The following is a 16628-nucleotide window of genomic DNA, read 5'->3' on the forward strand; positions in this document are numbered from 1 at the left end:
TGGGATTTATTCCAGGAACACAAGATTGGCTCAAGATATGAAAATCAATAATATAATAATATACCATATTAATAGAATTAGGAACAAAAGCCACATAATTATATCAAAAGGTACAGAAAAGGCTATGATGAAATTCAACATACCTTCATGATAAACATACTCAAAAAACCAGGAACAGAAGGGAACTTCCTCAATCTGATTAAAAAAAATAAATAACTATGGAAAACCCACTTGTGGATATACAACTACTTGGACATAACGGTCTAAAGCTCAAGAGACCTGGACGAAAGATCCAGACTAAGGAACCATCATCATGGAGGGAGTTAAAGGCATAGGAATAGACAGACGAGAAAGCCCTCTGCGAGTGACTACAGAGACAACAGAGGGTTTAGAAGAGATGAACAGAAGACGAGCCTGAAAATAAAGCCGAGAAGAAACGGCTAGAAAGGTAGGTGGAAAACTCAGGTCTGAGGTGATAGAGCCCAAAGGAAAAAAACATTGCAACAAGATGAATACGCTCAATGTCAAAGACTGTCACGAGGAAGGGACTTATGTATCACTTATGTATATATTATATTATATATTATATATTACTTACATTACTTACATTCTACTTATATATTACTTCACCAAGTAGCTTCAAGGATGTAGATATTAACCATGGTGTTTTACAAATTGGGGAAACTGGGCAAAAAGTAAATCTATAACCCCCCATATTCACATTTCAAAATCGAAGCACCTGGAGACTAAAATACATTTTCAAAGTTATTTAATCACTGCCAATAGAAAATATGTTACGGATTAGTTCTCCAAGGACTGGTCTGAGATCAGTTACTATTTAATATTATCACAAATGATTAGATGTCAGATATTAAATTTATTTATTAGCATGATGGAAATAATTATCACCTTTTAACAGAGAATAAAATGAAACAACCTTGGTAAACGAAAGAAATAAATATACACAGGATGAAATTTAAGAGATAAACATGAAGGAAGACACTTAAAAAAAAAACTGCATATGGAATGACAGAAGGTATGAGGTTAACAGTAAACCACAGACAAGAGACCTTGAGAGAAACGCAAAAGAGAAGTCAGGTTTTCAACTTCCTGTCAACAGGAAGACCTCGCATTCTAGTAAAAAGTCACCATTAGATAAGGCAGGATTTAATTTGGTTTGCATCAGAGATGGTAAAATGTAAATAACCACAAGTGCCAGGCAGGAAATGTCGATAAAAGAAGTGGAGAGAGGGCCGAGCCCGTGGCGCACTCGTGAGAGTGTGGCGCTGGGAGCACAGCAACGCTCCCACCGCGGGTTCGGATCCCATATAGGAATGGCCGGTGCACTCACTGGCTGAGTGCCGGTCACGAAAAAGACAAAAAATAAATAAATAAAAGAAGTGGATAGAAAGTTTCGTTTTTCTTGAAATGTGCCACTCATTCAGGCTATTGTTTCACCTTTTACCATTTTGCACATGGACACAAGAAATATATCCCTTTCTCTAAATCTACTTTAAGAAAACTAACAGTGCAAGCATCATAATAAAATGGAAGTAATGCTCTTCCTCATGTTGGGAATCAATAAAGAACGGTGGGGACTACGTCAAACTCCAGTGCAGGTGCCCCTTCGAACGTGCTCGGGTCCACGGTTCTCCTCAGCTCCATATGTTTTCTACCATGTGAGGATGAAACCCCTAGTTTTATCAGATCTTCTAACATCTCAAAAGGAAAACAAATTCCATATTGTAATGACACCATTGTTCATTTTTTTAAATGTTGGTTAGCAATTCAATTTTTTTACAACCCATATGGTCCAAACAAAAATTGGTCCTTAGGGATCACTGGTTTCAGTCCTTCAGTTTAATCTGTTCTTACCCAGAGATTTAACTGCAAATTTAGAAGATAACTTCACTTTTCACTTTCCTCAATACTCCTACCTACTCCATGCCAATCTTTGACCGACGGTCATTACCTATGGTCACTACTATAGCTAAGAGGTGGTAACGGAGAAATAACAAATCTGTTTTGATCTAACAATAATCCTATTGGTTCTGGTAAAAACAAAACAAAACAAACAAAAATTCCCTGAAATGAAGAACTAATCTGGTTTGATATGTGTTATGGATTGAATTGTGTCCCCTCAAACTTCATATGTCAAAGCCCTAAACCCAAATGTGACTGTATTTGGAGATAGGGCTTTAAGGGAGACAGTTAAGGTTAAATGAGCTCATATTGGTAAGGTCTAATCTGATAGGCTGGTATCCTTATAAGAAGAGGAAGAGATACCAGAACTTCCTTTCTCTTCCAGCATGCACAAAAGAAAGGCCAAGTGAGCACAAAGAGAAGGTGGCCATCTATGAGGCAGGAAGAGGAGTCTCACCAGAAACCAAACCTGGCACCTTGACCACGGGCCTCCAGCCTCCAAAACTGTGAAAAATGTCTTATGTTTAAGACACCCAGTGTAAGGTATTTTGTTATGACAGTCTGAACAGACTAACACAATGTGATCCGTGGCTTCAGTTTATTCCTATGAAGCCTTTATTTCATTGTCAAACAACTTGCAGTTTGGTGGGAATATTCTTATGTATCTAGTAAAACTATCATGATGATCTTTTTAATCTGTGAGAATTCTCTACTAAGATTTAACGTAATAGTATATAGTCATGCTTAACAACAGGGATACATTCTGCAAAATGTATCATTAGGCAATTTCATCCTTTTGTGATCATCATAGTATACTTACACAGACCTAGATGGAATAGCCTACTACACACCTAGCCAAATGTACAGCCTACTGCTGTGACCAGCATCGTAAATGCTGTCCGTCATTGACCGAAACTTTGTTATGCAGCACATGATTGTTAAAGACACTATGGAATCACTCAAAGCTAAAAATTAAGGAAAACAGAAAATCTGAATAAGAAGATGACAGCTTAGAAAGTGAGCAATACTTTTAGGACTAATTTTTCTGCTTTAACTGCTATGCTTCCTGTGCCATAACTCTAAAAACAATTTTGAAAGAAAATGTTTGTGTAAGAACCAGATAAAAAGAAAGAGGATGGCAATTTTTTAGAATGTGCTAGGCCACCAAATGAGAATTAAACCAGGACTGCAAAATTCAAAACCAAGTCAACCTAAAAATATAATTATAATTTTTTCAGTAACACTTTCTCTGCATGTCTTAGTTATGAATATAATCAAGAAAGCAAAAATATTTCCATAATAATAGTGCATATTTAAATATATATAACACTGTTCTCCAATTAAACTGAATGTATTCTATCCTACACAGCCTAAAGTGTATTTTACAACAAATGAATCAGGATACTGAGTATAACATTTTCATTTCTATATCAGAAGGATAAAATACTATACAACTATTTAAATCCCTCAAAAAGAATTAAATACATTGGGTCTAATACTTCTCACACAGTGACTGTTTAAAAAAAAAAAAAAGTCCACATGACTAAAAAGGCAATATTTATAAATGTAAGGTTTATATTTGTCGGGAGCCATATTTAACAATAGCCGCCATTTTTAACAAATAACAGTCATTTTATGTAAGCCTTTCTCTTCCTCCTCAGAAAAGCCCGCGCTCGCCAAGCCAACACCCCTCCCACCTCCTCTTCTCATACCACGCCACTATCACCCCCCCCCCGCCTTTCCGCCTATCATAAGCTGCCACACTCTGTGACAGCCCGCCCCTTCTTCACTATGTATATAAGCAATCGCCTAACAATAAAATTTTGAGGCTTGATCAGAATTTTGTCTTGCCTCCATTCTGCGTGTCTCCTGTCCCTCCCCCTTTTCACCAGCTACAGGTAGTCCTCCTCGAGCCCACGTTCTTACCTGTCCCGCAGGACGGGACATATATTCAACTGTACATTACAAAACCAATGGACAGAAATAATGGGGCAGACTTCAGAGATCCATGTTCTAAACCGTTCTAAGTAACTAATTAGCTTTATGTCCATCCTTTGGTAAAACTCAAAATTCCCCAGGCCTCAGTTTTCTCATCTACTAGATGAATAGGTTAGACTACATGATCTCTAAAGCAAATGCTTCTCAATGCCTAAAGCATGTTATTCTGCAAAAAGCTTGACTCTTTGGAATGATACCAAACAGGACAATACAGGAAAATGCCCGAATAATTTGAAAGTGTATTTTCTACCCATATAATCTTAAAGTTTACAGCTCTGATCAACTAAAACCAACATTTGGAAATTAATATATTTACTAAAATTTCATCTGCTTGTTACTTATTCTTCTGTGATATTTTAAGCAGAGGAAGTACCTTGAGTGGGAAAATGCAGCAAGCTCAACATACTCTTTTAAAAAGATATGTATTGAGCATTTAGTCAGGCATTGTAAATAGTGCTAAAGACCTAATGAAGAACAGGACAGACACAGGTCCCCCCTCATAAAGCTTACAGATTAAAGAAAGAGGAGAAGAGTTAATGGGGAATTTCCACACAGGGGGAAAAAGGCCAAGAGGGAAAAGCACAGCTTTCTACAGCCAAAGTATATAAATTCACCTTTGTGCATCTTAAGGGAATAATTAATGCAGGACTCCCAGAATTAGATGTGCTCTTCTGTAGACAACAAGGCTCTCAGGATCCTGCCTTGGGCTGAAGAGCAGATGACACCAGATCTTTTTACTCGCTATCACAGAATAACTTGAGATCCGGGATCAACAGTGATTCTCATCAGTATGTGCTTCCATCCTGAGAAGTGCCTGCCTGCTCTAGATTTGAGAAGCTGCCCCTACTGTCCCACTGTGAGTTTCCTTGCTACTCCCCATTTTCTCCCATGATTTGAACCTAAACTCTGACCTGTGCCTTACTTCTCTTTGGGTCCTCCTATCCAAATAGAACTTTCTGGATATCAATCTCTGCAGTGGAACTTTTTCAATACTTCTGCTACCTTGCCTATACAGGACACTACACGCCCATTTATTCAGATACCAACCCTTGACTGGAGTCTTTCAGATTGGCTTGAAATACCTAGACATCTCCTTCTCCATCACCCTCTGTTATAACATCAGTCATCACTTGCATGTTGTCACCAAAATAGTAGTCCCGTCTGTCCTTCCCTCTCAATCTCTGAACAATTTCCTTAGTGCAGACTGTCACCCTATCTCACCCAGACTATGGGAAAAACCTCTTAACTGGTCTTTCTGCCTTCACTCTTACCACCTCTAATACACCTTTCACATCACTATCAGAACAGTGCTTCTAAAATGTAAAATGAGCATGTCACTCTCTTGTTCAAAACACCTTTGTGGCTCTCCATTAAATGCAGATCTGAATCTAAGCTCCTGATTATTACATACAATGCTCTTCTTGATAAACCTAATCCCTACCTCTGCCTGGAGCCTCATCCCCTGCCACTCTCTGTCTCACACTTTCATATTCTAGTATTGTCAAATCATTTGGAGTTTCCCTGCATTTACCAATGTCTTTCTCTTCCAGGCCATTCCTAGAATTTTTCTCGCTGCATGCATGCTCTTTCCATTTTACCTGCCTAGCATTAAGATTCATCTGAGGCACCAGCCTCCATGGCAGCTTCCGCATACTTCTATCACAGCTCTACTATAAAATATTGAAATTATCTGCATACACGTCGACCTTTTCTAAAGAAAACATGTTGTAAAGAACCAGGACCATGCCTTATTTATTTTTATGACCATGCCATGTAACACAGCATCTGGGACGTAGTAATTACTCAGTAAATTCTCTGCGAAACTAAATAAAATGTGGCCTCCACATGCCTTGCCAGAATTTATGACATAATCATATCCCTAATCTATGGGAACTCCTTCTTTGGAATTCTTTTATGACCATCTCAGCCCCCTTCCTTCCTGTACTGCCTTATTTTTCCCATTCATGGGTTATTTTACTGTGAGTCTGGTCCAACCCTCAGTTGGACTTCATGTTTATGTCATGCCACCACTGGCAACAAAGCAACAGTGATACAATCCCTACCCAATCCTAGAGTAAGCACTAACTCTTCTAGTTCTTCTAGAATTAACACTAACAGAAGAAATTCATTTGGCAGATTTATGAAAACAATTACCAAATGCCCTCTGAAGTCTTTCTAATACTGCAAGATGTCAGCATGAACTGGCTGAATAGCAATTCTATTTTCCATACAGTTTGTGTCCTCTGATTTCAGATCTTATCTGCAATACTTATAGAGCTGTCTAATCCTAGTTCATGGGAATTACAGCATTGTAGCCCATCAATAACCTAAGCCATCTTTCCGGTAAATAGATTCAATTCCTCCTCAGTCAGTTGGTCAGCATGGCATTGTTTTATCACAACCCTTTCACACTGTGGAAGGAACAACTGTCTTATACAGTATTAAAACTGGTCTGATCAGAAGTTCAATCCCATTAAATGATAAGGGAAAACAACTTACTAGCTCCCAAATTAAAGAGCTATGATTAAGAGTCATCTCTGGCTCTCATAATTTAATGGAACCACAGCAGTGAAAGCTTTCTGTTCAAAAATGATAAAGATTTTAACTTTAAAAAAATTCCAAGTACATTGCTCTTGTTGTGAGAATTGTGGAGTATGGGAAAAAGAAAAAAGTAAAATGCTATACTAATGTACAACAGAAGTTTCAGGCCAAAAAATTCTGTGACAGCAAAACATGTATATTCTAAATTTTCCATGCAGGTGGCATAAATACAAATTTGCATCTGTTTCTATCAAAAATGATTACGAATGCACAGAATCACTGCTCTTAAAGTAGGAGAAGAAAATTTATAAGGTAAGGTAGATTCTAATGTTCTATCACAATATTTTTCTTATTAAGAATGCTTTAAAAAAAAAAAGAAAAAGAGGCTTTTCTAATGCATAGCTGGCCTGCAAGGGTGAGCCTTATCTTTCCACTACCTGTCATCTGTACCTTACTCACCAATTTCAGTGCATTTTTTACGGTTACTAAAATATTCTCATCTTCTTGCTGTTGTTCTACTCATAATTAGTCAACTGGAGAACTTCCACATATTTTTTGTAAGACCAACTTTAAATATTGTTTTTTTTCCAGAAGCTTTCTATGACATGCTGGCAGCATTATACCCTCCCATCTTCCCAGCACAAACATCAAAATTAATTCTTTCTTCTTTTGTGTTCCTTTGTCAATGTTTACGTATATCTAAGTATAACACACTCCAAAGATTTTTAAATTTTGTTTGCATCTCAGTTTTCCCTGTTAGACTTTACACTACATGAGAGCAAAGTCCACGGCTTGCTGATCCTTATATCCCCAGTGTGTGACACAACGTAGTACACAGTCAGTAAATCTTCTCTGAATGAACACTTTAGATGGCAACGTGATAATGGTAAGACATTAACTGTGAGTCAGACATGGCATGTAATTTATTTTTCCGTTCTTTACCTGGTACTGAACAAGTCACTTTCCTTTTGTGAATCCTCACTTTTCTCAAATTTTTAAATAAGAATAATGGACAAAACTTAAGGTTTTTCTTGCAATGAAATCCTAAAGTAAACTATAATTGGTCAAGTTTCTAGTTCAGGTGGTCTTCTCATGGAATTGAAATGAGATGGAACATTTTCCATTTTAGTATCTTAAAGCTGAGAGAAACCAGTCTAAAAAGAAATGCAAATGTATAAGTGTTGATGCTTGAATAAATAGATATCTGCAACTTATCTGGTTATAATTTACCATATATTTTAAGTAATGAATTTTCAAGTTGATCTGACATATTATATTTGATAATTATCCCACATTGTAGAAGAATATTTTTGCTAAAATTACAAAACTGTTCAATTTTATTTAATTTTTCTCACCTTCCATAAAATTTAAATCATAATGCCAAAGAACTGTGAAGCAGGAAAGTTATCTTTACAATGTACAGTTTACCCCTCTCGCTTTGTAAAAGACCCCAAGAGAGGTAAGGGGATTTGCTTGAGCCATAGGGAGCTCACAGGCTTTGTTTGAGCTTACCCTCAGGAACCAAATAAATTAAGTAATATGTATAAAATGAAGATTAATTCCAGCTGCCCTGACCAGGAAGTCACTTCCAGAGACACGGTCAATCCCAAGTAAAAGGCATAAGAATTTGTCTCTGTGACAATCTGGTTCTTAATATTTCAACAGTTAACCCTTCCTTTATTCTCATTATATACCTACATATTTAAGCTAACTTCCAAATCAGGAATATGGAGGTTGCTAAAATCTGCTGCAGTGATATCTTCTCCTGCAATGAAGTATTACAGCTTCATATCCTCGGTTACATGACAAAATAAATGGCTAAACCAAATAGGATGCCTTCAGGATCATAAATATTATGATAACTTTAGGATTCAAAGATTAATTACCTTGCTTTCTGCTAACCAGCGATGTGGGTCATAATGTATTTCAGGACCAGATGAAAAAACCTATAAAAAAGCAGAAATAGTCTATTAGAAATAGATTTTTCTCTGACATGAACTTATATAAATAAAAATTATCCACACAGCATCCAAAAGTTTAGTCCGCAAACTTCAGGATTTAAAAAGAAGAAACTGTACCAAGTATATACAAGAGTGTTATATTCTTATATCCAATCTTTCTCTCATCTACCTTTCTATCTAAATCTCACCCAACTCTCATGACATCCCTGTCTTTTTAGGGAAATTTTCCCTAATCACCCTAGTTCACAGTGTTTTCTTCCTCTTTCAATTCTCTACTGTGTTATGGAACATTTGTAAACATACATTTGTCATTGATTATAACATGCATTTATTTTCTTTTCCATTCACATATGTCACATTTCAATTAAATCTTCAGTAACCTAAGATATAGGGCTTAAGATTGAAAGTCAAAAATAACATAATACAATGATTCATAAGTAATGTTCATATTTTGTGATCTGCTTTACACATTTATATATCGTTTCATGTTTGAGAGAATAGCCATGACCACTTACAAGTTATGTGGCTTAATTTCTCTAAGCTGCAGGTTATAAAGTAGACAAACTACCTCATAAGGCCAAGACGTAGATCAAATAAAACGAGTGTTAGCACAGTGTCTGGCACACAGAACACATTCAAAACACCACTATTACTGTATATCAAAATAGAATCATCAATAGACTTCAAAGTCTACTTTGATAAGAGCACTATAACAGGCATTTGACATAAGAAAGATAAAGAGAAGCCATATGACCATGTAAACATATAACAAAAAAAGGCACTACGTAACAGTGATAGCAAACATTACTTGAGTACCTAAATGCAGAATATTTCACACTATAATGTGTACCCTCTGTATTTTATCTTCATAACAAGCCAACTTATAATTGGAAACATGAATTTTAGAGAGCATAGAGATTACATAACTAGTCCAAGGTCATACATTAGAAATTTAGAGAGATGCAATTTGAACCTACATCTGTCTTGACCCAAAGCCATGTCCTACAACTGAATGAATATTCGAACCAAGTGTTACGGCAAGAGAGAATAAAATAAAGACATGATGCTCAGCTAATCTATTTAGTTGACTCTTGAAGTTATCAAAGACTGGTCTATGAGAATGATGCATCTTTAAATTCAGACAATTTCCTAATTGTTTTATAATGGTGGTGGTTTATTGTGTTTTTTCCTTAAGTTTTCAAACACCACATGCATTTACAAAAGTGGACTAAGTAATAAATACGGTGGCTGGAAAAAGAAAAATGTCATTAGAAATAATATCAACATTCCTCAAAACTTTTCTCAAGCTCATTTATTACATATCTATTACCTAATCCATTCCATAGCAATCACTAACTACATAAAATGGCTGAAAATTTCATCAGCAATATTTCAAAACTCAGGAAATGATAAAGAATAACTGAAATTATCCCTTATTTGAAAACATTTTACGAGATTTTTCTGCCACTCTTCCATTGAAAGATGAACTCCAAAGCAAAGAATCAATTTCATCTTTAACAAACCCCTTGGTGTTTTCCTCAAGGTGAGAGCAATTACTAAGTTCTTGGGTACTGATTTTTTCTCAAGTTTATAGGAACAAAACAACAGAAGTTACTAATGGGAAAAGACCCACAATGAAAAATATGTAGATGCTTTTTTAAAAGTGTAGAATTTCCATTCTTTTAGACTTACTTTCCATCCACAACTTGGATTGAACTAGTCTTTTTCTAGGGGAAGACACTGAAAGATTATAATACAATCACTCCATGCCTGAAAGCCTATTAAAGAATAGGGTATTTTTTTGAATATGCTATAAAGATAGTTTGTACCTCATAAAGAATTAAAATATTTAAGCAATCTGCTTTCCACACACAATGTTTTTGCCTGCAACCACCCACAACAAAGTTTATATATCTTATAAAATGATTCAAATGTTTCCAATTTTACATTCCCACATGAATGAAAAATTAATCCTGACACAAATATTTAAATATAGAATAAATATTGCATTGTTAATATATGCTTCTTTTAGACGGAATTAGGATTTTCAAGGCCACCTCTTCTTTAAATATACGTAAGCAAGACAAATCTTAAATTTAAAAAGCATTAGACAGAAAAAAGAATAAACCAGCATTGTAACAGGGCCTGTAACAGCCCTGAAAGAGTTAGTTTTCTCCCTAAAGCCAATTACTTCTCATATTAATCATGGCCCTCTTCACACTTAAATTTGAACTTTTTAAAAAAATGTATGTAGAAATACACATTATAAAAATTCCATCCACTCTACCAAATTCTACCAGTTGGAATATTTCCATTAAAGTTGAATCCTAAGAAACCTTTGACTGCAAGAGAAGAATTATAGTTTTATTTTCTTTTAAACACCACTTAGGAGAGAAAAAAAGAAAGATGGGGAGGCAGAACAGGGAAAAAAGGGGGGAACGAAGTAGTATGAGAAGAAAAGATCATTCTAAAGGAGGAAAAAGACAAACGGATGACAAAATATAAAGAAACACCTGAAAAGTAAAAAGTACTTAAGCATAAAGCATAATACCACAGTGTTGCCATCTCATCAAATGAAGTAAATACAGGGGTAAATGATACTGAACTATCATGTGTTATGGTTAGACCATATCAAAGCAATGTAATGCTCTCTGTATGTAACGCAGCAGAATCAGAACCTACACTTGATGAACGTGCTTAGCTTCAAGGAATTCAAAACATCCATAATCACTTGTTTTTATTTGTCATTTCACTATGACTATAAATTGAGTAGCAATATTCCATTTTCAACATAGAAAAACTTAATTAAATATAATTTGCTTAAATAGGAAAGGCAGAGAGCATAGTGGTTACTTATCTATGTTCCAGAGTTAGACCTCCAAAGTTTGAAGTCCCAGTTTGGCAATTAAGTATATGTATGGCCAGAGACAAGTTACATAACCCCCTCCGCCCAAGCCTCATTTTCTCTTCTCTAAAGCGGATTTCATCAGAGTTCCTAAGGGATAGGGTTGTTTTAGGGTATCTATAATACAGTACTCAATACATGGCATCCAGTAATATACTAACAACCACAAAAATAGCCTGAGATAATGAAAAATTAAAAATCCAGGCCTCTTGACTCCAAAGATATTTTCCTTAGTCAGAATTGCTGCCTCTTTTGTAAGACATTTTCTTTTACAAAGTGCAACACAGGCAATTCAATAGAATAATATCCCACTTTCTCTCATCATTACCATGCAATAGATACAGAGCCTCATTCAAAAAATGCAAGAAGTTATTTTGTTTCATAAAACTTTCTGAAATAAAAATGTGACTACCACGTAACCATTCATTAAATTCCCATTATAATTATATATTAGAAAACTAACTGAAAATTTAAAGCACAAAGAGAACTCATAATTACTTTCAATTTCTCCATTGAGTCCCTAGAAAAGGTTTTACAAGCTGCATCAATTTCCTTTCCTATCACACTAAGAATAGATTCCTGTTCAGTCTCCAGACAAAGAAGTTGATCCTTGAGCTGCAATCTGGCCTCTTCCATCCTCCTTAAGTGCTCTTCTTCATTGCTTATATGTTTCTCCTAAGGCATTGAAAAGAAATAAGACAGAAGTTAATTATTAAGTGGAGGCAAGAAATACTTTAATATATATATATATACACCCAACTTAAAAATTGGATTAGAAACTATCAGTCCCTTTACTTTACCAAAATAAAACATTCTACCTACTCATGAACTGAGATAAAGTTATAGAGAGTTCAGAAGTAGGGCAGTTTGGGAACTGGTGAGCAGATACTTGGCAAACAAAATTATAATAATTCAAAACAAAAAAAAAAAGATGTTGAACCAAAAAATCTCTTACTGTTTTAAAAGATATTGCTATTAATGGATCAGAGAGTAAAAGCTGATGTCACAAACTAACTTTGAGCTTTCACTAAACATGAATAAAACACTAGAAAATGTAATTTGTCAAATATAATGCTGTTTTTTCATTTGAGAAAAAAATAACTATCACCTCTATCTCACTAAAACATAGTTTTTTAAAAAGTCTGTTTTCAAATGCAGCTACATTCCACAGATGCTTTAGAGTCATGAAAATTTGATATAAGCAAGATGGAGGTACTCTCCAAGTAAGCAAATACACTTAACGAAAAGGGGTTATAAGGATTTGGGGGCTCCCTCTAGGCAAAACAATTCTCAATCATTATGATTATACAGTTTCATCAGCAGAAAAATCCAAAGTGGTACTGCACAGGGCTTGTGATAAAATCACAGAATCACTAGAATTATATATATATATATATATATATATATATATATATATATAATTGGTGGACCAAAGTCATGATGGCTGTCTATTATGCCTTCAGTCGTTACATAATAGCCTAATCATCTTTAACTAGCCTACTAAATACAACCAAACCAGAAAAGATTATGTGAGCAACAAATCCAGCCTGAATTTAAAATAAATAGCAAGGAGGCCCACTCACTGAAAATCAATTGAAAAGGGTAGAATGATGTTTTACCAAAGAAGCATGATATTTCTTTTCAACTTCCTTTTGAAAATAAACAAAACATCATCTGCCCAAAAGGACAGACCCTTTCACAAACTGTCTTCTGCCCTTCTCTCCAGCCTTGTCTTCTTCCTTTCCACTCTCATACTTTCACTACTTGCAGTATCTCAAATATGCCTACATATGTCTCCTGGACCACATCTGACTTATACAATTCTGCTTGAAATTGTAGTACTTCAATGTGGGGCTGGTAGCCAAGTGACAGCATTTATCTTGAGTTCACCTCAGTCCATCATCCAGGCCTGGATCTCAGCTTTGTAAACTTAGGAACTGGGACTTCTTTCCTTTTGGGTATTCTGAGTGAAGCCATCTTTAAGCAGTAGAGTAACATTAAGCTCACAAGAGACTAAAGGACAAACTATAATGCCATTCAATTAACTACATTAGTTTATGATAAGAACCCTAGCTGCTATATGGATCCAAATGCTTGTGTCAGCATTACCCATATATTGACTTCCTGTAGACTGATCTAGGTTGGGAAGGCAAATTATAATCAGAGTGTATCTTAACGAACAGGAAATCAGAGTAAGGGCAGTTCACTTTATGAAACAATGTTTAAAGGCCATCAGGTTGGCAGCCTGGCATGTCCATCTAAACATCAGGCGTTTACAAACCACAATAGCATAAGTGTTCTGTCCTGGGCAGTGTTTGGATCACCCTAACTTTCTCCTTTCTTTGCATTCAGTTTCTGTCCAAACTCTCCCTCCTGATCAATACCTGATTTCTTGAGATCTATCGATATTTTCCTCAACTGTTAACCTCATCTAGGAGGTTTTCTGAAAAATTAAAATCCTGGTTCTGAACAGGGTGTGAACATATTATAGTTTGCTTATTAGAAAGCAACCTTATTGCTAAGGCCTTAGGTGAGGGCACTTGCCTTCCTATTGCTCCTATGTACCTACCACCTATACTTTTCCTTCACAGTTAATCCTTTAAGACTCAATCTCCTTTCTTTTCTGATCACCCAAAGCATGTTGTTTATATCATAGCTTTTTAAAAAGTTATCAAGTTGTAATATAATTATTTGTTTGCCACACCTGTCTCCCTCAATAAATTGCTAATTTCAGGAGACCACAAAACATGTTTAAAATCATCTTTAAAACCCCCCACTTCTCTAAATAAATAATTTAAACATTTTTGGAGACTCAAATTCAACACTGTAAAGATGATTTTATTAATTACCCTGCAGGTTGATACCCTCAGAGGGTACTGAGGTATGCTAGGATGTTTCTCCCCACATACATAAGGCCTTCAGATGGCTGCAGTGTTCTCACCGGTGTGATGTTAACAAAGAAAATACTCTACCGGGGGTTACTGACATATTAGAAGACTGCCCATATTCTAAATCCAAGCAATTCACAATGATGTTCTAATCGACCTTTTCTAGCTTCTCACACAGCCACCTCTCTGTTATCCACTATCACTTTTCTGTGGTCTCCATTACTTGCCTCTTATTAATAAGATGACAAAACTATTTCCATCTTTTTATATTCTTAAGAATGCTGACATGGTCAGAAAAAGCTCTAAAAGTTCAATCTCTTTAGCAAAGATAGAAAATTTCATTATCCACTTCACTATCCTCTGTGAGACAGTTAGCCTGCCATGTCCAACCTCCCTTTGAAGTAAAACACACAGAACCGTGAGTTTACATGGACCTTAGAGATCAAGCGGTTCCACTATGTGCTCCCTCAAGGATTACCTTCCTTGACAGTTCTGACAGGTGGTCATCCAACCCTTACATGAACATCTCAAGTTTTAAAGAACAGAGTACCTGACAAAGCTGTAAAATCGCTCTGTTAGTGTAAGTGCTATATTCACAAATTAAACTAAACAAATGAATCCTCCACTCCCACTTAAACTTCTAACCTTTCAGGTAAAGATTCCTATTCTTTCCCCACTATTTTTTATTTGCCTAGGTTTCTGACACTGGGTCATAGTGGTCTTCAACCTCTGCATGTGCTCCAAGAGCCTAAATCTAGGAGTTAAGTAAGCTCTTCCATTATGTACTTAAGCAGTTGTAATTTAATTCATTCATTCATTCACTCAAATATTTATGGAAAGTCTACTCTAGGCAAGACATTCTTCTGTGCACTAAAGTAAATAACACAGATAAGGCTCCTGCCTTCACAGAGTCAATAAGTATTGCCATGAAATTTCATTGCTTTTGTTCTGTTCCATTCTTGTGGCTTGGGAATATCTATTTGAACACTAATTATGGTGCCCAGTGAATTCGTTCTTTCTCCCAGTTTCATATTTCAGAAATAGCTGTACCAACTAAGCAAGCACAGCTAATTCTGGAGGAGAGGTGTGGCAGGAAATTGGCTGGAGTTAATTCAACAATCCTGTCAGATTTGGGGGCATTCGAATTAATAGGGGTAGATGATAATATTTAGGCATTATTAGGGATATTTCCTGGTCTTCTAGTGAATTGAGGGGGTAATATCTCATGATCCTACAAGACTAACAAAAAGCTACCATATCTCTAGAGAACTAGAGGCAAAATACGGTATTTCAGGGAATGTTTAGAAATATGGAAGACACAGTCCAACTTCGGTATTTCCGGGTAAATGGCCACAGATGCCTGGAGCTAGGAAATATAAGGAGCTTCTTTGGGGGCAAGAGAAGAGATACTGAAGCTGACTATATTAGTCAATGGGATCTGCAAAGAGAGATGTCCTAGACAATGACTGAGGTTGAGAAAGAAACTTAGAGAACAATACCAACCCTTAATTTTACAAATCAGGAAACCAAAGCCCAGACAAAGTAACTTGACTAAAGTCAAAGCACAAACCCATAACCTGAGCCCCATGACTCTCTGATAACTAGTGTTCTTTCTGTTAAAATTCTAGAAAGGCCAAGCTCTTAAAATCGGAGTTTAGAAACACAACATGAGAAACTCAGAACTAAGTTTTCAGCAGGTTATGTGGGGGACTAATGCAGTCTTAAAGTAGAAAGAATAACAAAAAATAAATTCTGAATGAGCCTTATTATCAATGAAAATATATAGCATATTGGCATATTCAGAATAGACCATTAAAAAAGAAACAAAAAAGCACATCAAACATGCACAACAGCCCAAACATTTAGGGACTATACATCTACACTAGAGAAGTACGTTATGTGCACATAAAATCTGCTCTTGGCCAATTTTAGCTTTAAAATGTACTAATTTAACTCCAAGCAAGGTACGGTTCCATTGTTAAGACAGCAAAGGTTTTATGAAGCATCCATTTGGGACTGGAAAGGATTGTATAAGGGGTCTTCAAAAAGTTCATGGGAAGATTCATATTACCTTTCAATTCTATTTTTCCACAAACTTTTTGAAGTACCTCATATTGCTGACATTTACATCTAAAGGAATTAAAAATAAGACTGTTCACAATCTTATCCATATATACACACACAAACACAAACACACATTGTTGACTGGCTTGATCAATTGACCTGTAATTCAAAGGACAAGAAATACTGCTCCAGTTACAGATTTATGTTTCGGCATGTTCTTTACAACTGAGAACATTCACTTTCCCAGAGGCTTTAAAAATTATAAGAAGACACAATCTTAATGGAAATATAAAAGCTTTGATAAAACCAGAACATGTCCAAAATGATATCTTCTTGGTAAAAGCTTAT

At 35.8% G+C, this 16628-nt stretch overlaps 1 protein-coding gene across 1 annotated transcript in view; it reads right to left on the reverse strand.

The window, feature by feature from the left end:
- CEP128 (centrosomal protein 128) overlaps window positions 1-16628 on the reverse strand; it is a 347268-nt gene that overhangs the window by 197482 nt on the left and 133158 nt on the right. The window contains exons 15-16 of the mRNA XM_063091601.1: window positions 11827-12003; window positions 8349-8408 (exon numbers count right to left, since the gene is read on the reverse strand). Of these exons, the coding sequence (XP_062947671.1) occupies window positions 8349-8408; window positions 11827-12003 (237 nt within the window). The remainder of the gene's footprint in view (window positions 1-8348; window positions 8409-11826; window positions 12004-16628) is intronic.

The sequence above is a fragment of the Cynocephalus volans genome, chromosome 3, assembly GCF_027409185.1.
Source record: "Cynocephalus volans isolate mCynVol1 chromosome 3, mCynVol1.pri, whole genome shotgun sequence".
Lineage (NCBI taxonomy): Eukaryota > Metazoa > Chordata > Mammalia > Dermoptera > Cynocephalidae > Cynocephalus > Cynocephalus volans.